The sequence below is a fragment of the Dipteris shenzhenensis genome, chromosome 7 (assembly GCF_047967505.1).
Source record: "Dipteris shenzhenensis isolate YYH24624 ecotype China chromosome 7, Dip_SZ_1.0, whole genome shotgun sequence".
NCBI classification, from domain to species: domain Eukaryota; kingdom Viridiplantae; phylum Streptophyta; class Polypodiopsida; order Gleicheniales; family Dipteridaceae; genus Dipteris; species Dipteris shenzhenensis.
In genome coordinates this window covers 16,447,877-16,468,525 of record NC_141602.1, presented here as the reverse complement: position 1 = coordinate 16,468,525, position 20,649 = coordinate 16,447,877, and the positions used below count along the sequence as shown (strand labels likewise).

Here is a 20,649-nt window from a genome sequence, read left to right as displayed (position 1 = left end):
AAAGCTACAGCTTTCTGTTGAATTTCGAGTGGTCCCACGCGCTGGTTGACTGGTTTTTCTCAGTTTTGGAGGACTTTTAGGCGATGAAACTTCTCCAAAACCTTCTCAATGCATTCCTCTCTGAAGCACGCTTGTTTTGAGCCCAAGAACTCCCACTTCTTCAGGACAGAAGTGCTTGTTTTCGCATTTTTCAGTGGAATTCTTGCTGGTCGGCTCTTGTAAATGCTCTTTCTTCATGCCTTTGCACTCCTCTTTGGCTGAGAATGCAATTGGGCATTGGCTACTATGTCCTCTTGGCGATTGAGGACTTGGTTTGAGTTTTCAGGGCTTGGTGAGTTGTGAATTTGCTACTGCAATTTCTATTTGCCATAAGCTATTGGTTGGCCTCGTGTGCCGCCTCTTTCTTGGCTCACAGGTGCTCAGGCAGTGCTACATGAGTCATTCTTTGGTTGGGTACTTTGCTGATTTTATTTTGGAGCTTTGAAAAGCTTTGTGAATGCCATCTGGAAACCACTCAAAGAGAGTGCAGCTAGGGTGCAGTGTGATTGCATCTGGACAGCCAATGGAATTGCACTCGGAAGAGAGAATGCCTTTGGGTTGAGCCCATGGGTTAAGTGCACTTATGTGATGGTGTTCTATGCTTGAAAGCCTTGCGAAGGCTTAGTGAATTGGGGCTGCGTGCTCAGTTGCAGGGAAGGTCTCCCAGATGCAACTTGTAATCATTTCAGTGTGAAATATAAAGTACCGAAAGGGGCGCCACGGTGTTTGGGGCCAATCGGGTGCACTTGTCTATGTCTGTTGAGCAGGGGCATTCTAGCCTCCATCCCTTTTTCAGTGGTTTTGTTTGTGAACAAATGGGTAGATGCCAAATGGTGATCATGCAATGGTTAATGGTTGTGATATATGCTTTGTGAGCTGTAAATAAGTGCTGAAGTGATTAAAGGTTTAGTTCCACTGCCCTCTGAGTGATTAGAGGCCGGTTTCATTGATTAAAGGTTTAGTTCCACTGCCCTCTGAGTGATTAGAGGCCGGTTTCAGCCTCTGCCCATTCCTGTGCCTATTTCAGGCCTGTTTGCAGGCCTTATGCCTGCCCATAGCCCCCCGCCATGCAGTCGTACTACAGCCCTAGAGTTGCACCACCTGTCCGCCACTATTCAGGGCCTGTTCCAGCCCGTACAGACAGCCCTTGAGGCGCCTTTGACAGGCTGATGTGCTGTCCTTTCCCTGTGAGGTGCTGCCCATGTGGCAGCCCCCTCCCTTATCTTTTGTGCCTAGGTTCACCCCCCCCATGCTCTTCTCATATGGGGGCTTACAGATGGGGAGGTGACCATTCCAACAACTTTGGCCAATCTATATTAGATTCAAAATGAGGCCAGGGTTGCCTATTTGCGTAGGCAGATAGACCATGTGAAGATGAACGAAGGGGACAACATGGATGCATATCTCACACCGGTCAAGGACTTTAGAGAGCAGCTCATCAATGTTGATGAGATTGTGCCGAATTCCCAAGAGGTGCTAGATTCTCAGGTGGTGTCCACCACATTGGATGGCCTAATTGATTCATATTAGGGCTTTGCTACGATGTTGAGGTTAGTGGCCATGGGTAAGCCCAACGACTACACCTTCGATCAGCTTGTTTCCCTACTCTTGTAAGAGAAGCAGAGTCATCAAAACCGGGCTTCTTCCATAAATGCAGATCAGGATTTTGCAATCACAAAGGCAAAGGCAAAGGGGGGAAGAATTTCAGCAAGCCCAAGTCGCTTTCTAGTACCTCATCCTCTTCTACCCCGGCTGATGGGAAGAAGAATTCAAAATGCTGTAATTATTACAAGAAGCTACGACATGACATCTCTGAATGTTGGAAGTGCATTGATTTGAAAAAGAAAAAACATCAGTAAGGTCTTACAGTTACAGATGGGCCTGCTACCCATGAGCACAGCCATGAGGCTATGGCTCATGATGAGTGGGCATTTATTGTCAGTTTCAGATTCTATGTATGATTGGTTTTTTGATACTGGTGCTTCTAAACACATCATATCTTTCAAAATCTAATTCGATCCTTGCATTATTGTGAGTTTTGCAAACAATGCATCTTATCCTGTGAGAGGGATTTACCAAGTGCAGGTAATTTCAGTCTTTGCGGAAATTACCTGTACTTGCAAAATCTAATTCGATCCTTGCATTATGCTCCCAAAGGGGGTATTGTGAGTTTTGCAAACAATGCATCTTATCCTGTGAGAGGGATTTGCCAAGTGTAGGTAATTCAGTCTTTGCGGATGCAGTGGCTCTTGTGGATGTGTTATATGTTCCCGGTATAAAAAAGAAGCAGCTTTCTATCGCAGCCATCTCCACAAATGGCTTCAGGGTTATTTTTGACAGTTATAATTGTGCTGTGTATGACAATGGGCAGTATAATCATATAGTACTTACAGGCACACTTTCTAGAGGGTTGTACCATCTTGATGGATATAAAAACAGGCAAGCCCTTTCTTGCCATGACTGAGCTCTTGACTCTCTGCATTGACAAGGGGGTGAGTAAATGTCTCGTAAATTTTCAGATTTTCAAGCATTCCAGGGCATAATACATTAGTGCACAATGCCATATACTCCGCAATAGAATGGAGTTGCAGAGTGAAAATAGGACATTGATGGAAATGGCCAGATGCATACTTAAGGGGAAGTCTTTGCTCAATAAGTTTTGGTTGGATGCAATTATGTGTGCCAACTATGTGCTCAAGAGAGCACCCACAAGGGCATTGAAGACCGTTACTCCTTATGAAGCATGGATAGGTCGAAAGCCTGTGCTTTCACATGTGGGTGTTTGGGTCCTTAGCGTATGCACATGCTCCCTCTTAGCTGAGGCATAAGCTGGAAGATAAGGCAATCAAATGCATTTTCATTGGCTATAGCTCACAGAGATGTATCAGCCTAGCACATGCAATGTTATTGTCAGCAGAGACACGGTTTTTGCTGAGAAAGCAGCTTTACCTTGGCTGGACTGTCAAAAACAGTCATCAATAGATGTGTTTGATTCCTTACTGCCCCTCTTTCAGCAAACACAGATTCAGATTAGGTACAAATCCCAATGCTTGTAGCAGTCCATAGCCTCCTCAAGATGCCAATGTTCAGTCTGCTTTGCAGCTTCTTGATGATCATGCTATTGAACAGGCAGTTGCAGAGGCGAGGGCTGTCATTGGACAGCAGAAAAAGTCCCAAGGTGGCTCTTGGAGACTCTTTAGGACAGCAAGCAAGCTAGGCCCTTGACTCCCCTGCACAAGAGGCAGTTAGAAACAGATGCATGGCAATTTGCTTCATGTTGCATTGATTGCCACTGCTTTCAATGAAGGACCCTAATGCCATAAGGATGCAGTTGATAGCAGGGAATGGTTGGATGCCATGAGAGCTAAACTTGATTCCATTCATGTAAATGGCACATGGGAGTTGTGTGACTTGCCAACAGCAAGCAAGCATGCCATCGGCACTAAGTGGGTTTACAAGGTGAAGTGGAAAGTTGATGGTAGTGTAGGCTGCTACAAAGCCCGCCTTGTTGCACAAAGCTATGCGCAACATCACTGCATTGACTTTGAGGAGACCTTTGCTTCCATGTCACCATTTGATGTGTCATTGCCATTGTGTCACATAAGCATTGGGAGGTTCACCAACTTGACATTAAATTAGCTTTCCTTCATGGTGATCTACTTGAAGACCTCTAGGCTTTGAGGTGGAAGGTTCGTCCATGGACTAAGGCTCACAACGGGGTCACGATGTACGACAAATGGGTCAGACTGTGTGTCACAATGCTCCCTAGTGTAGGGGTGCATGTGTCATTCCCTCTTGCTTAAATTCTAGATGATGATAGCTGCTAAGGGACTGAGTGAATCTGCCCAGCAGATGTGATCGTGATGACCTCCAACTGCTGCGCGAAACTTGATTGTCCTCCCAAAGAATGGGGAAATAACAGTAAGACAATAGGACTGATCTGGTACCACTTCAAGAGACTAAGGAACAACTGCTCTGCTATGATTCTTGAAAACTAGTACTACCGTGAAGGCTGGAAGCTGAATTGCTGATGCCAGTCATCCCACCATGCTTACTACTGTGAGCTCCTGATCTTCGGGTGTTATGGAACTCTGATAGGCTCTTGGACATATGAATTGCATGCTATCCTCGTGACCTGCTAAGGACTGATTGGGCTGCTGATGTGGAGGATTGCACTCTAAAGTCCAATGGCATGAAACTGGCTACCAACTGCTAGCATGCATTCTCCCCACTGCGGAAGATCCACCGACATAGAAATGCTGGTGCTACTCTAGGAACTGCTGGGGTGATGATAAAGCCATTGAAGCTAGGCAACCAAAACTTAAATCATGGTAACTCCAGAATACTCTCATGCACTCTTGGAAATGTACTACTGTTGTCTGCATGACTGCGGTGAGAAAAAGCTGGAATGCACCTGCCTCCTCAGCTGGCGTGATAACTGCTCCCTCGTAGAATTTGGAACTTTGGATGGAAATGTCTTCCGAGGAACCTGCATGATGCTGAGAGCTGAAGAAATTGTAACCGTCTCTCCAAGGAGTTGAGCGGCGACGGGCAATGTAGATCACCCCTCCAAGGAGGAGACTGTACTCGATGCTCTCCAAAGGAACAAAGGAACTGGTGGGCACCCTTCTAATGAATCAACTGAATGGGATGCTGCCTGAAAGAACTGTGAGATGTCTAGAACTGCTGTGAACACCTCATCTACCATGAATAATTGGTATGCCTCTCGAAGGAGTGAGAGATGGCTGGCATAGCCTCTTCCTAACAGGATACTGGGAGTAAGCATGTCCTCCTGAGGTACTGAGGAAGAACTAAGGTTGATGAGCACACCTTTGATGAATCGACCGAACTGCTATCACCACCAAGGGAACTACCGGTATAGACACTGGTCATTGCTACTGCTAGTGGCTTGCACTTGGATGGAGAAGACACTGTATGACTAAACTCCCCGAGTGGAGGACACAATAATGGGAAGGCCTGTCCAACCTCTTTGCTGACTGGTACTGCAACGGCTGCCTCCCTAAAGAACTAAGGAAGGAGGCGGGGAGGGAACTGCATGACTATCCTCACGGACTGCCGAGGAATCATTCCTCTGTACTGGTGATAGCTATACCTACGACTCCATTTATGAGGGTACTTCCTCCTCCTAGGCATGACATTGGTTTGGCAAACTCTTGAGACGCCCTCTCTTGTTTGAGCATCACAGCCAGTGGGACTAGAAACTGAGCCCCCTAGTCCTCAACATGCTTGATGAGAAGATGAAATGTGAGTCATGCCTACTAAAACTGATGTGGCCAAGTGAGCTTGAAGGATGGAAGTCCCATAGGAACTGACCGGAGCTAATGAAGAGGCTTGATGGTGGGAGACCCATCACACCTATCTGCTGCATTGGGGGTGTCCCCTTGGGTGGAAGCCCCAAGAGAACTAACTTTGGGGAATAGACAATTCCGTCGGGTGGTGGACCCAAGAGGCTTATCTATGGCAACCGTCGATGGGTCAGAGATATCTCCAAGGGTGGAAGACCAATCCCTCAACTGTGAAAACCATCTACTCCCCTGCTAAATCTGATCCAACTGATTGAGTTCCCAGGATGGAAGACCAAGGGGAACTAACTGGTAGTATCGGCGAACCAGATAGCTGCAGATTCGGGAATCCGGGACAGAGGACTTGTATCTCTTGGACATGATTAAGCTGTTGGATGAGTAAAAGACCCATTCGACGTAAGTGCATAAATAGACTGATCCTCTCGGGTGGAAACTTCAAGAGAATAAGCCGCTAAAGTTGTATTATCCCCGTGGGTGGTAGACCCAGGAGTTTCATCATATGGGCATGCGGAATGAGCTAAGTTGGCCGCAAGGATGGAAGACCCCAGAGAGCATGCTGTGGAAATGGCTGCACTACCCCCATGGGTGGAAGTTCCTGAGGCACTGCATGTAGCTACTGTGGAAATTGAATGGTCCCCTGGATTGGTAGACCCAAGGGAAACCACTGTTTGAGTTGTTTGCAAAGCAATCCACTAAACTGTGCTTGGACATGGAAGACTCTTCTGCAGATAAAGGACTTCTTACTGATGCATGGTCTGTGGGTACTGTGGATGAGGGGAAGAATTGTGAGCAAGCCATGAGAAACTACTAGTGCTATAAAAGCATCTGCTCTCGGTCTCGCCTGTGCTGGACCTTGTATGCTGCCAAGTTGGCATGACGTCTAGATCGATGCTCGATCGCCTCAAGGCGTTCCTGTTCCAACAGAAGCTGGAAACGGTCCAATGTCATTGCATCCCCCTTTGTCTTCTTTTCTTGCTTGGGCTGCTCAGACAAGAACCTATTTTGCTCAAGGAGATGATCCTACTCCCTGAACGTTTGCCTGAGAACTGCTCTATTGGACGTCCATGATGGAAGACTAGTAGACCCATCAACTATTGCAACAATGACTGCCTGAGAAGAAAAAAAATTTCCCCTCTAACCTTGCCCTCGCAAGGTGTAAGTGCATACGGTAGAGATGGGAGCCGGCCCGATGCGTGATGGAAGGTTAGGAGGGAGAGGCTAATGGAGTATGGTACTACCACTAGTCTGGGTTAGAGACAAAATACAAAATTAGATAAGATCGATAATATCCTAGGCATGCTCCCTCCTCTGCTAATTGAGTCCCCATAAGTGAGCTTTGCCAGGACTCCCTCCAACCTACTTTAGATAATATCCTAGGCATGCTCCCTCCTCTGCTAACCAGTGTGACCAGAAAACGCGTTTCGGCATCGAAAATGTGTAGAGACGTTTCTTAGAAACCTGTGAAACGTGGGATTTACTATTTAGCACGTGTGGAAGGCCAAGTGCTCGTATGTGATTGATCAAAAAATTATGCCCCATACAACTGCTCAGCAAATATCAAAATGTTGGCAAATTAGGCCAAGTAAAGACGTAGTGAGTGGCCTCCTAGTCTTGATATTGTTGTGGTGAAGAACCATGATTGGGCTCCAATCTATATTTTATGTTGCCAACCTTTGTGGGGACTTGGGTTTAGTTTCAAAAGAGAGTCGACTTGGGTTTAGTTTCAAAAGAGAGTTTGATTGAGTATCCTTGTGCTTTCTTAGTTAGGAATGTAATTTTGCCTCTTTGTAGGAAGCGATACATAAGTGTAAAGGGTCCATTTAGCTTTTTATGTTTTAAATAAGAGGGGGGGAGAGAGAGAGAGAGAGAGAGAGATTTTCTTCCTGGTTTTTGGAAGATTTTGTTTCTTGACTTGCTTGTTTATTTTTGCTTAGTCACTCTCTTCCTTTCTTCTTTATTTGTTGTTTTATTTTGTTTCTTGACTTGCTTGTTTATTTTTGCTTAGTCACCCTCTTCCTTTCTTCTTTATTTGTTGTTTTCTTTCTCTTTTGTTTATTTGACGTATTTTAGTAAGCACTGGTTTTGCCCAAGAGACTCCGCGGGTCTTTAGAAACCGAGTATAGCTGCTTATGCTTGGGCAATGATGACGACATAAGTGTTGCTTTGCTTGCTAAGTATGACTTCCTTTTGTTTTTCTTCTCTTTCATTTTCTCTTTTATTTTCTGTATAGATTTTTGGTCTTTAGAACAACAAAAAATCTAAATTTGTGTGATTGGACATATTCTAGTCTTACAAAGGTATATGAAACGTCCTAGGTACAAAATATACTATTTATACAATTTTTCTGCACAGATTTGATTCGCCTCTCCCTTGCTTGCTTTGCTGCCTACAAAACACTCTATTCTACCCAGCCTAAGTCCTCTACTCTACTTAGTCTAAGCCCTCTACTCAAGCCTCTACTCCAGCCTGCTGCCTAAACCCTCTACCCCCTTGCTAAGCCCTCTACTCTACTCGCTTGCTAAACCCTCTACTCTACCCTTCCTTGCTAAAGCCTAGATGTAGTATTAAGTATGAAGTATATATAATATACATAAATACAATATTTTTACACGTTTCTAGGCGAAACTGCCAAAATCTAGAAACGTTTCTTGTGACACTGCTGCTAACTGAGTCCCTATAACTAAGCTCTGCCAGGACTCTCTCCAACCTACTTCAGATGAGAAGGAACCACACTGCTCTGATACCAATGTAACATGCGGGGACTAGCTGAGCGGAAACATAGATGAACATACAAGGAGAACTCGAGCATGAGAGATACAAGAGATCTACCTCCCTCCTCTGCTGAGTCCCCATAACTAAGCTATACCAGGAGACCCTCCAACGTACTTCAGATCAGAAGGAACCATACTGCTCTGATACCAATCTAACAAGCGGGGACTAGCTGAGCGGAAACATAGATGAACATTACAAGGAGAACTAAAGCATGAGAGATACAAGAGATCTACCTAACGATAGTACACTGCTTTATTTATACATGGTTGCCAATTGGCCTACAAAACTATGGTGAGACCACTCCCCTAACTACAACATGCGGGAGATGGACCTATGCTGTGGAAAATGGCTGAAACCTTGCCCATAAGATGGCTGAAATGGGCTGCTGGAGGCTGGGAGCTAGATACTGAAAGGGTGGCCGAAGGCTCCTTATATAGGGCTGGGAACCAGCAACCTTGGGCCAGCACAACCGAATGGCTGGTTGGTTTTGGCTGACCAGGTTGCTATCCCTTGCCTATGAAACCAGGCCCTTTTGGGCCATTTCAGGAAGGCCTTGGGGCTGCCTATGCAAGGTGCCCTTCTTGCCCTCAGTCCACACTGTGTGCTGCCCTTGGGAACCCCCAAAACTTGCCAAATATGCTGGGATTTGCTGACTGGGCAGCCAGTTGTTACTACCACCTGGGATTGCCCCTGGTGCATGTGACATGCTTTGACTATTTGATAGTCCTTTTCACTATCCTTGGCAATGCGCTCACCATCTTAAAAAATGTCACCAAAGCCCTTTTCCCAAAAGAGGACACAGAAAGTGAATTCTTCTTAATTGCTGGCATTACTTCCAAGAAGAACTTATTTTCAAATTTGTAGCATGTTCCCACTGGCAAAGGGTGTCTTGTGCCAGCAATTCTTCATATCTGGTGAAAGGAGTTGGGAGGATTTTGCTGTCATCAATTGATGGGATGGATTTATGCCTTCTAGATGTCTTGTATGTACTACTATCAAAGTACCAAACTGCATTTGAGGCATCACTCACACTGAGTGAGGCAACCTCATGGTTGTCATCACACCTAGCATAATACCTGCAAACCACAAATACCAATCTTCAGTGACAAGGTTTGCAGAAGCACCACCCTTGTAGCATTTGATGCATTGGAATCTGAAGCTGTCATTCTAGCTTCCTTTTTTCCCCTTTCTTTCTCCGAACTTTTCCAACTTTGGTGTCTAGGTTTCTTGCAATAACTATATACCCTTTTTCTTGGGCTGGCGTGAATTTCTTAAAGTTTTTTTTGATGGCTGAGCTGAATCAGTCTTGGACTGAGAGCCACCACAATGAGGCTTATTTTTGCCTTTAGTGCAACAAGGCTTGATCACCATCAAGCATATCAATAGACATAATTTTCACTATTTGTTCTTCCTGCAATAACAAAAGCCCCACAAGCTCTTGAAAAGTAATTGGAACTGTACTACCCCTCATGGACAAATTCAGAGAAGCAAAGAATTCAGAGTTGTCGATATAGGCTGACAATGAGGTATAACTTAATCAATGTATAACTTCATCAATGTTCAATAGCTATTCTCTAAGATACTGAATCTTAGTCAAATGATCTGACATTGAGTCACCCTTTAGCATCTTGTTATTGCCATCTGTCTTTTCAAGAAAGAGACCTTGGTGTCATTCCTTGCCTGATACATATTCTCCAAGGTATCCCAAAATTCCTGGAGGAAGGATATGAGGTATGATGAACTTCTTAACAGACAAGGCAATGAGCGACAAAGCGAGGGCATCTCTAGCATCCCATCTCCTTTGATCGTGACGTAAGGACAGCAAGTACGGACTTGAAACAGTTCTAACTATGATTGTACCAGCCTCAAATTTGCTCCCAGGAAGCTTGTTCAGTAGACGACAAGTAAAAAAAAGATGGCAGTAACCCAAAATCAGCAAAAACTCCAAATCTTGGTCAACCAGCTGTCTAGTAGCTCCCCCTAAAAAATGGGTCGTCTTGTTAGCAGCTCTAGGAGCTTGTAGAAAGTGGTGCCCAGTCTTGTAGAGGTGGTGGCTGATAAAAAACGAGCTGTCCAGCAAGGTTCTTGCCACGAATTTGCAATTCTTTATGACAATATTTGTCAGGGAGGGTAAGTGTGGGGAGGAAGGGGCAGCCTGCTCTGACACCAAATGTGAAGTGGAGATGGACGGGAGAGCAATACTGAACTGAAGTTGCAAGAATGAATTACAAAGGGGCTGTCAACATGACAAAACCCTGAAACTCTAGATAAATCCTACGGTCAGTTAACACTCACTTAACCACTAACTGTGGTTGCGGGGAAAAACCTTAGAAAGAAAAAGGGTCCCTAACCCTTTTAACTAAACACATTGTCCAAATATTACAATATTTCCAACAAAATCTAGTCCAATTGGGATGAACGTGGCTCTTCTTGGTCAAGCGATGAATTCTTATCAAGGATAAAAGTTCTTTGGTCAACAATTAGTGGCCCAGTACTCATAACATCATGTATCGAACCATTTCAAGTTCAAAATGGATTTAACATCATGTATGGAACTATTTTAAGTTCAATATGGATTTAAACCATGTTACAACCCTTTGCTTGTTCATGAATCTATGGATAGGCACGACAGCTACTTGAGCGCGATTTGCTTTCCTCTCCTTAAGTGTGTGCAGTTTCTCCTTCCAATTACAAGATTTTAGTAGAGAATTTATATGATTTCTATTTTCTTTTGCACTCGCATCATATCACAATCGCTAGTGTTTAATGTATGTAAAGACAAATAATAATAAAGCCCTTTGGGTATCCCAAACTCCCTAATAAACATCAGTATTTTACCTTTGAAAGTTTATTGAATTGGATGTCCTAGAGATGTCAACTATGCCCCTAAAGAATTCCAAGTTTTTAAAAAGATGTTATGATCATGCCAAAAAGAAAAGAAAGTGAATTACAATACCAATGTTTCAAAGAAATTCCACGAAGTTGGTGAGTTAACATGACGTTATGTTATGTTACCGAACTAGTGTTAACCTATTGCTTACATTCTTCACCCCTTGTGTGTACTACCAGAATTCTCTTTTCTCTTTAAAGAATATTGTATGTTTGGGGATGAAAGATACCATAATTATTTATGAGACTATGTTTTTAAAGCTTTGGATAAAGTTGTCAGTCTTGCTTAGCCTTTGCAATGGGGTTGCATGACATACAAAAAAGTTAAGTGGTTAATGAGAAAGGTCTTTAAGAGGGATGCAAAATTGTCACATAAGCACCTTGAGAAGCAATGTAGGAAGAAACAATCCAAGAGCCACATGCCTTTCGAGTAGTAGCACTCCAACCCCGCTTTCATTATAGAGAGGCACCGTTTAGCTATGCATGCAGAAATCAAACTCAAATGTGTAGCTTTTTGATTGGTAAAAAGTTCCAATATGACTAGCTTGTCAAGGTTTCAAAGTTGTTTGTTTAGCCACTTAGAAGCAACCTTGGATACTTAAAATATACGTATTTTATGTATTGTTACTTCATGTGTGTTTTGGTATTGTTAGATTTTTATCAAAGCCTTGTATTTTGAGAAACAGAAGCCTTAATGTGGAATTGTTTCATTGTCAATAATATTAGCACCTCCCCCCAAAGTGAGAAATTATAGTAGAACATTTGTTGATTGTCAAATGCACCTTGCTATTTCTCTCTATAGTAGTCAAGAGTTCTTGCTTGGACAAATGTGAGCATCATTTTGCAAACTCTAGCTATTGCAGGTGTAGATTAGGATCCTCAATTGAAGCACTTGACTCCTCCAAGGTTTGTAGGTACCAACCAAGAAGTCTCTCTTAGGTGTTTGTTGTGGTGGCTTTGGAATTCTTGGAAGCTCCATCTCCTCCGTTGGTTATTCCTTCTCCTTGCCCTCTTCATGACCGGCATCCATAATAGTAGGTACTTGTGTTAGGGCTTCAATGTCCTCTTGACTATCATGGTATTGAAACAAAGTCTCTGTTGACTATAATTTTCTTGGTGATTGGATTGTAGAGCTAATATCCCTTTGATTCCATACTAAATCTTATGAAGATACACTCTTGACTTTTTACGTCTAGCTTTGTCCTCTATTCATTTGGTACATATACTTAGCACTTAGAATTGCTTGACAGATTATTTTACTTTCAATTGTCAAATGCCTCAACCTTCTTTTTGAGGAAGTATACCCATAGTTTTCTATAGAACTCATCTATGGCCGTCATAAAATACACTGCACGGCCAATTGTTGGTGTGGCCATACCGCTGCATATGTTTGAGTGAACTAGTTGAGGCGGAGAAGAGAATGGGTGGCAAGGAAGAAGTCATAAAGCGGAGGACGCGAGAGAGGGAAGGAGGATGGCGAGGGGAGGTGGGCTAGCAAGCAGGGAGGTGAGCAGGCGGAAGCGAAGTGAGGAGGGATTCATCACACCACCGGGGTACACTGAGCTTCATATGCCTCACTCACTACGGATCTCCATCGAATAGTTTTGGGTATCATCACACCGCCTCCGCATAGAGAGCGGCAGAGCAAAGGGGATTCCTAGGGAGCATCTCTTATGCATATTGTGCGATTGTCGAGAGATCGAGTCGGACGAGCATTTTATTTTCATGTGCCGAGTGTACTACGAGATCCGAGGTCGCTACCACTGCCTCTTCAAAGACAGCTCTGGGCTCCTTTCCAGATTCCTCGCCTACCCAGATCAGAGATGCCTCGCAGCCTTCATTCACGAGGGGGTTCGACACAGAGAGTACTTACTCAGGCGACGGGGCTTGGCTAGATCATCAGACACCTCTCAGAGCAAGATCACAGAGTTCTTCCCATCGAGTGACATTGATCGTCTAGTCTCTAGCCGCAGATGTGACAGAGACCCTGATCCGACGACCGCAACACGACACACGAGACATCGAGGGGATGCACAGATCACTCTGGGGGACCTCCCGTCATTGTTTAGACCTGGGATACGTCCCACGGGAGTCACAGTGGCTCTGGTCTTGCATCGCCAGGAGACCGAGACGTACAGCACCCCTTGACGGGCACCAGCGTCCCATCACCGGCTATGCACCAGCTAGGGCGACATGACAGACAGAGGATTCCGCTCCGCTCCAGTCCTTTTCTTTTCATTGTTACATCCAGATGTATTTGATTTGATTATGTATGATCAGACTTAGGATTCAGCATGGGTGATGATGCTCATTTCAGTAGCTCCATCCTTACTGTGATTTGTATCAGGTTTTCTTTCAGTCTCATAGACCCATCGGTCTTCCGAAGACTCTAATAAAATTTCTTTCTTTTCTTTCTTTCTAACCATAGGCCAATGGGAAGTCATCCATTCCTAGATAGTAAGGAGATCTTTCATAGCGTGGGAGTCTTTCTTATCCTTACGCTGGCATGGCATGTTTTTTCATATGAAACTTTTGCTTTGAGAGAAACAGTTGAAGCTTCATGTTGACATTTATGGCCACGATCTACTATGCGTGATGGAGTTCATGGTTTTCAACCTTATGAGTGACTCATGAGATTGAAACTGCACTATGCTGTGTTTTTAGAGGATGAGTTTGGGCATGTGCCTAAACTCACTAGGTATATGATCTACATTTTGTTAGGTTTGGTCTAAAGGGTAGGTCGCTCTGCTCAAAATATTTTGGCGATGTGATTGCAAACTTTGTGATTGTGGTCGTATTGAAATTCTAAGATGTTCTGGTTTGTTAAAGGTGTTTACAAATTGAAAGTCGCAATGATTTATGTTAAGTGACGCTGTAAAGCATGAAATGGGGTTTTGAAGTGAAGACTTCTCATGCAGGGGTAGCTTACAATGAGAAGGAAGAAGTACGCGGCCTTTTAAGGAAGGTAATGTAATTTAGGCATTTCCTTTTGTGTGTGGTTATGCTTAAATATGTTTAGAAACTGCCATTAATGAAAGATTATGGTGATGTAATGCCTTACATGTGAAGGTGATAGAAAATAAAATAAAATAAAATGAATATATAATTTTAAAAATTTACCATTTACACTTAATTTAATCAAAGTTGCTTACAAACTCCCTTCTTCCCTTTGTTCTTTCCCTTGTTTTATAAAATTTTTATTTTGTAAGATTGGATATATATTGTCTTATGAAGGTATATGGAGAACTTGGTTGTCTTGTCAAAACAAAAATGTAAGGATCCCTATAATGTGTGGGGCATGCAACGGACAGAATTGATGTGACATTCATGAGGTAGATGGATGCAACAGATCAAGTTGACGTGGGACATGCAACGGACATATTTGACACGACATCCAGCAGGCATCAAGATTCATCCAAAAGACAGGAGACATCTTTTGATCTTGAATACAAAGCTGTTGAGCATAATATTTTTGAAGGGTTCGTAGCTTAAATGCTCAATTGAGTAGAGGAGAGGGACATTGTTTGGAAGATATAGGGAAAATGGATAAGAGCGTGGATGATTCGTAGTGGCCAAAATTCTTTGAGGCTAAAGTTGAGAGCAACTCCGAAGTATTCTACTATAGTACTAAGAAGAAATGAAAGATCCTTAAAAAGTGGTTTCCCAACATTGGTTTGCATAAAAGAGAGCGTCTAGTAATGTGTGATAGACGTTGATCCCTAGAGTCCATCCTCCACCGTGCTTAGATTGGGTAGCCTTCCCTAGCCTACAATCTATTCTGAAAATGAAGATGTAGTCTTCAAAGTCTCCAACCTGCTAGAAGCAATGAAAATGGTTTCCTTCTCCCACTATTTGCCCAAGTCCAAGATTCACATGAATGTTGTGGTGTCCTCTCCTCTATTATTCGCATAAACATGCCAATTGAGGTAGACTTGTTTAATTGTATCATGGAAATCTTCCTAGCCCATAAACTAGTGAGGTAGACTTGTTAAATTGTATCATGGAAATCTTCGTAGCCCATACACTAGGTGCAAAAGCTTTAACCATGCAAGTAAGAATTGCTCAAAATACTAGGTGTTTCTTATGGGCATTGAGTAGACTTGTTAAATTGTATCCTAGCCCATACACTAGGTGCAAAAACTGTAACCATGCAAGTAAGAATTGCTCAAAATACTAGGTGCTTCTTATGGACATTGAGTCAAATGTAGAAGGTGAAGAAGGAATGCCCATGATGTTTGAACACATGCGACATAAAAAGTCTTGCCATTTGATCTGCTGTAATCTTTTTCTTTACTGGAATGAAATGGGCTTGTTTGCTGAATCTGCAAATTATAGTCCATATCCCATCATGTCCACTGGATGTATGAGGCAAATCAAATATGAAATCCATGGCAATACTCTGCTAGGGCCTATCTCGAATAGGCAAAGGATGCAACAGTCCCGCTGGCTTTTGCTTATCATATTTCGCCTTCTGGCAAGGGATACATGTGCTGACCTAGGCATCCACATCCTTTCTCAATGTAGGTCAATAAAAATAATGTTCCACAGCCTTAAATGTAGCCTCAATACCTCTATGACCAGTGTATGGCAGAGCATGACTTTCTGTGAGAACCTTGTGCCTAAGCTGCTTGGTGACACAGAGTCTTCCATGCATCATCATAAAACCATCCTTGAGGGCATAATGGTCATGCTTCTGCCCAGCCACAAGCTGTTCATGTACCCATGAAAAATCAGCATCATCTACACACTAATCTACCATGTCATCCAATTCATTGTGATATGAAATGGTCACTGCTGAAACTAGAGGCTTTTTAGACACTATATCTGGATGTGGCCTCCTCGAAAGAGCATTTGCTACCACATTTTATTACCCGGCACATGCACAATCTGAAAATGGAACATAGAAAGAAAGTTTGCCCACCGCATGTACTTCTCGGACAGCTTCCTCTGTGTGAGGAATTACCTCAAGGACTGATGGTTTGTGTGCACATAAAAATCAGCACCCAAAAGATATTGCTTCCATGTGGTAAGTGCATGAATAACAGCCAACATCTCCTGTTCGTAAATCTGCATGTGGTACTCTGTATCATTGAGAACCCCACTTAGAGTGTGTGTGCCTATCCTATAAAGGCATTGTACTTTCATTGTTATTTTCATCAAGCCTCATGCCTTTCTTGATCATGTACGTACTTTGCTCAGTTGTATATTTCTTTCTCGCATTATTTCATTTCCATTATGCTTTCCTAGTCTTGCTTTTCCTTTCCATTCCATTCCATGTCTTGCATCTTCAAAAAAGTCCTACTATGATCATCATAAAATGTCTAAGGAGTGATCTAGTCTCTTCTTGAGGTAATACAAGAGGCCAAAGGTCATTGGTGCAAGGTGCAAGAGATGTCTGGATCCCATATCACTCACCTTTTCACTCAATCTATTAATAAATCTCATATCACTCACCTATATGCTCGGTTAACCTATGCTCTCCTTGCGATCTATACCACTCCTCTCTCGCTCCGTGCTCCCTCTCAGCACTCCCTCTCTGTCCCCCCTCCCTGCTCCCTCTCCCCCCTCTTCCTCCTCTTAGCCCCCCCCCCCCCTCTCTGCATTGGCTCTCCCTCCCCTCCCTCATCTCTCATATATAGCTGCCCGATGATTTCTGAAAATCTGTCCATCATCCTGTTGAATGTGGCAGGAGCATTTGATAATCCAAAAGGCATCACTAAAAACTCATGCAAACCAAAGGTTGTCCTGAAAGCTGTTTTATGCTCATCCCCTGGCCGTATGTGTATTTGGTGGTACCCACTCTTCATATCAATACGGCTGAATACTGTGGACCCTTCCAATCGGGAATTGGAAATCTATTCTTGATCGTGACCTTGTTCAAAGCCTTATAGTCAATGCACATCCGCCATGACCCATCCTTCTTCTGAACAAAAAGCACTGGAGAGCAATAGGGAGTGGAGCTTGGCTGTATCATCCCCTTTTCCAACAGCTCCTTCACCTCGCTCATGATTTCCTCCTATTGGGCTGCACTAACCCGATACGGAGGCTTGTTGGGAGGTGAGCTACATGGAATCACATCAATATTATGATCTTCCGGTCTTTCGGGTGGCAATTCTTGTGGCCAAGCGAACAATCCTGAAATTGCAAAAGAAAATCTGTCGTGTTTTTATCCAGCTCTGAAAGGCTGGGATTTTCCTCACTCAAAGAGCCCTCTTTTGCAAAGATCAAGTAAGCTGAAAGATGCTTTTTCATTATATTTGTAATAGCAGAAGCTGATACAACAGGGACTGACTCTCCCTTATGTTTTAAATCAAGAACACGAGTCTTACACCGATGAGTAAGTGTCAGCTTCTTCTTTCCGGTGTCAAGCACACCTCCAACTCCGTAACACCACGGCATCCCCAACAAAACGTCACACTCAGGTAGTGGCATAATATAGAACTCTTCTGTGTCCACATAATTCTGAATGTGCAACACTAAGTTGTTGCATTCGATAGGCCTTATCCATGTATTAACTTGAGCCATCACATTAAATGGCTCTAACTTTTCTATCACGTACCTGTTAAAATTTACTTAATTTAATAACTATGAAAGAGCGAAAGTCAATTGTTTTTACACGATGAAAGTACTCGTAATCACTAGACACTTGGAAATCTAGCTTTCATGAAGACGATCAACTAAGGTTTTCGCACTTGGGACTACTTATGCTTCTCAACTCTAGTCATTTCCTTCATTTGCTCTGTCAAATCGTTAGAACGTAATATTTTATAACGAGGAAGACATAGTGAGCTGAATGCGTTTTGCTATGACATTGAGGCCATGGGTAACCCCAACCACTATAGCTTCAGTCAGCTTGTTTACCTTCTTCTACAAGAGGAGAAAAGCCGCACCAATCGGGCTGCCTCCATTCATGCAGGTCAGGCCTTTGCTATAGATCATCGAGGCAAGGGCAAAGGGGCCAAGAATTTCAGCAGCCCAAGACTTCTGAAACTTCATCAACTTCTGCCCCGTCAGGAGTGATCAACTTGGGATTAGCCATGTTTGCTTCACACTGAGCTCCCATATCTTCTGCACGTATACCCAACTTTGCTGCGAGCTCAGGTGAAATGAAATTCGCTTGGGCTCCCGGATCAAAGAAAATAAGACATGATTGATCCCTGATCTTACCCCAAGCCCCGCATAACTCCGTTTTCTCCGATTCATGCGTGCCTCCAATAACATCAGGCAACAGACCAGCACTCAGCTTTGGCTTTTCCCCCCTTGTATCATCTTTCTTTTCCTCTTTATGCTCATGCTTTTCCTCTGCAAAGGACTTCCTCTTCCGATGAGGGCATTCATGGGCTCTATGGCCTTCCTGCTTGCAAATAAAACTCTTGTGGGCTTCAAACAGTGCTGCTTCTCCTCGGGAGACAACTGAGGTCGTGACGAAGGCTGTCCACGCCGTCCCTGCATCAAAGCATATGCTGTATTTGCATTCTCTATGAGTTGGGACATTTGAAACCTGTGTTTTGTGCAATAATCCCTTCTCTCTTTAGGCAATCCACAGCAGTATTTCTCAACCTGCTCAGAGAAGGAAACCTGACAGTAAGAACTAACAGGTCACACGGCATCCCAAAATTTCTTGTTGTATCCATCCAAATTTCTGCAACCCTTTGCATTAAGCTGATGCCACTGAGTCATAATGTCCACTTCAAATGTGGTGGTCAGCCATGCCACTAAAAACAACTGCTTAAACTCAACCCATGTCGTGGGAGCTTTTCCTTGCAAAAGCAAACTAGTCCACCACTGAAGGGCATTACCCTTCAAGAAAGTGGCAGCTTTTCTGATTTTTGAGCTCTTAGTGAAGTTACCCTCGGTGTACGCAGCATCAAACTGTTGCAAATACATCAAAGCTTTCAACCGGTCCTGCATCCCACTGAAAGTCTCAAACTTCCACCTTCTTTGAAGTCCTTTAGTTTGCCCTTAGATGCCAGATTGCCATACATTGGTGGCTGCAAGTATGGGGGCTGCAACATTCCAGGTACATTAGTTCCAGTTCCCATATTGGGATTACCCATGCTGGGTCCCGTGCCAGACATCTGCGGGGGTTCCAAGGAACCACCTTGCATACCAAGCATCCCTCTCTGCATTCCAGGCTGCATCCCCATGTTGGCATACATAATATTTGCACTCCCGGGCTGCATCATGCCTCCCATCATAGGCTGTTGTACCGGCTGCATAGCGGGCTGAAATGGAACATTATGAGGGCCTGGCATACCTGTTCCTCCCGTGGGCTGTCCCACCATGGCCTGGAAAACTGATCCACTGCCAAAATAACCTGGTTGCATCACAGGCTGAGGGTAGGACTGCTGTCCTTGATGCACAAACTGAAAATTATTCCCTTGCGAGGGATTTTGCTGCAAATTTGTGGGCTGTTGGGCATTTCCCATCCCAGATACATGCAAAGGCATGTCTGGTCCATGCAAAGGCAGCTCTAGTGGCTGTCCACTGAAAGATACATGCCTGTGAGTCTTCTTTTTCTTTGCTGCCCGCTTGCTTCTGGGAGGTGCTTGCAGAATTTCTGCAAGGTTTTGCGTGAGCAAATTCAAAGCTTCCATGGTACCCGCCACTCGCGCTTTATGGAGAGCTTCTGCCTCTGAATCATCTGACTCATCAGACAACTCCTCATCTTGAGGGGCTACATGCATAGACTCAAGGGGAACATGCTGTCCCGCATCAGGAGCATCATCACCACTGGCATAAGGATGTTCCTCGTGGCCATCTGACAACTTTGCCTCCTCCTGCATGGAGAGAGTCTCTGACCGCTCACGGTGTGACATCGTGGCTGTAATATGGATGCAATAACCACTTCTCTTCACCCAAAGTTACTAGGGCCCACCTTCTGTAGAAAGAGAGTGTGGTCGCGGCAACGAAACCACTGTAACTGGCCTTTGGAACCCCAAAGGGCGGTAAATCACAACTAACTCTGATCACACCGTCAATTACAGCTGCTTAGCACCCAATTAATCACACCACATCAAATAGCATAAAAGGAAGTATAGGTGAGGCTAGAATGCCCCTGCTCAATGATCACACAGTGACACTAGTGAAAAGTAATTGCAAACTTACAACCAGGCTGCACCCTGAACTATTCCCACTGGCTACTACTGTTCACCGGCCCACACTAGGCACACACTACATCAAACTGGCAAACTGTGCATCCCAACTGCTAGAGCAAAGCATAGGCATCATCTGACCTCAATAACCTGGTCTCAACCTGGGTTCACCCTTTGTAACTGGGTGATTGCAACATACCCAGGGAATTCCGTAGAGAATCTCAAAACAGAGAACTAGAAATCAATCCCACTGTGAAAACAAAGAGAAACTGGGTCGGAAATCTGGGATTGCGCGCCCACAACACGGGCTGCAACCAAAAACACCTGCTTCTCACAAGAACAGGTCCTTGAGGTACCCAAAACTCTGCCAAAGACCCCAAAACAGAGTTTCACAATCAGAAATCCTAATTCGCAGCAAGAGAAACCAGCCTCAGGCTGCGTGCAAGCACCGTATGCCTGCAACAGGGTCCGTACTGGCTGTACGGCCTGTCCGTACAGGCTGCACACAGTCCTGCAGCCTGAAAAGGGGT

At 44.1% G+C, this 20,649-nt stretch overlaps 1 protein-coding gene across 3 annotated transcripts in view; it reads left to right on the top strand.

Moving 5' to 3' along the window:
- The window catches only part of LOC147900007 (3'-5' exonuclease domain-containing protein / K homology domain-containing protein / KH domain-containing protein), a 133,327-nt gene that overhangs the window by 93,315 nt on the left and 19,363 nt on the right, over nt 1-20,649 (top strand). For all 3 annotated transcript variants that reach the window (XR_015541333.1, XM_087377338.1, XM_087377337.1), the window contains exon 6: nt 13,943-13,989. Coding sequence is in view for 2 of the 3 variants with exons in the window: in XM_087377338.1 (XP_087233464.1) it covers nt 13,943-13,989 (47 nt within the window). In the remaining variant the exon portion in view is untranslated. The remainder of the gene's footprint in view (nt 1-13,942; nt 13,990-20,649) is intronic.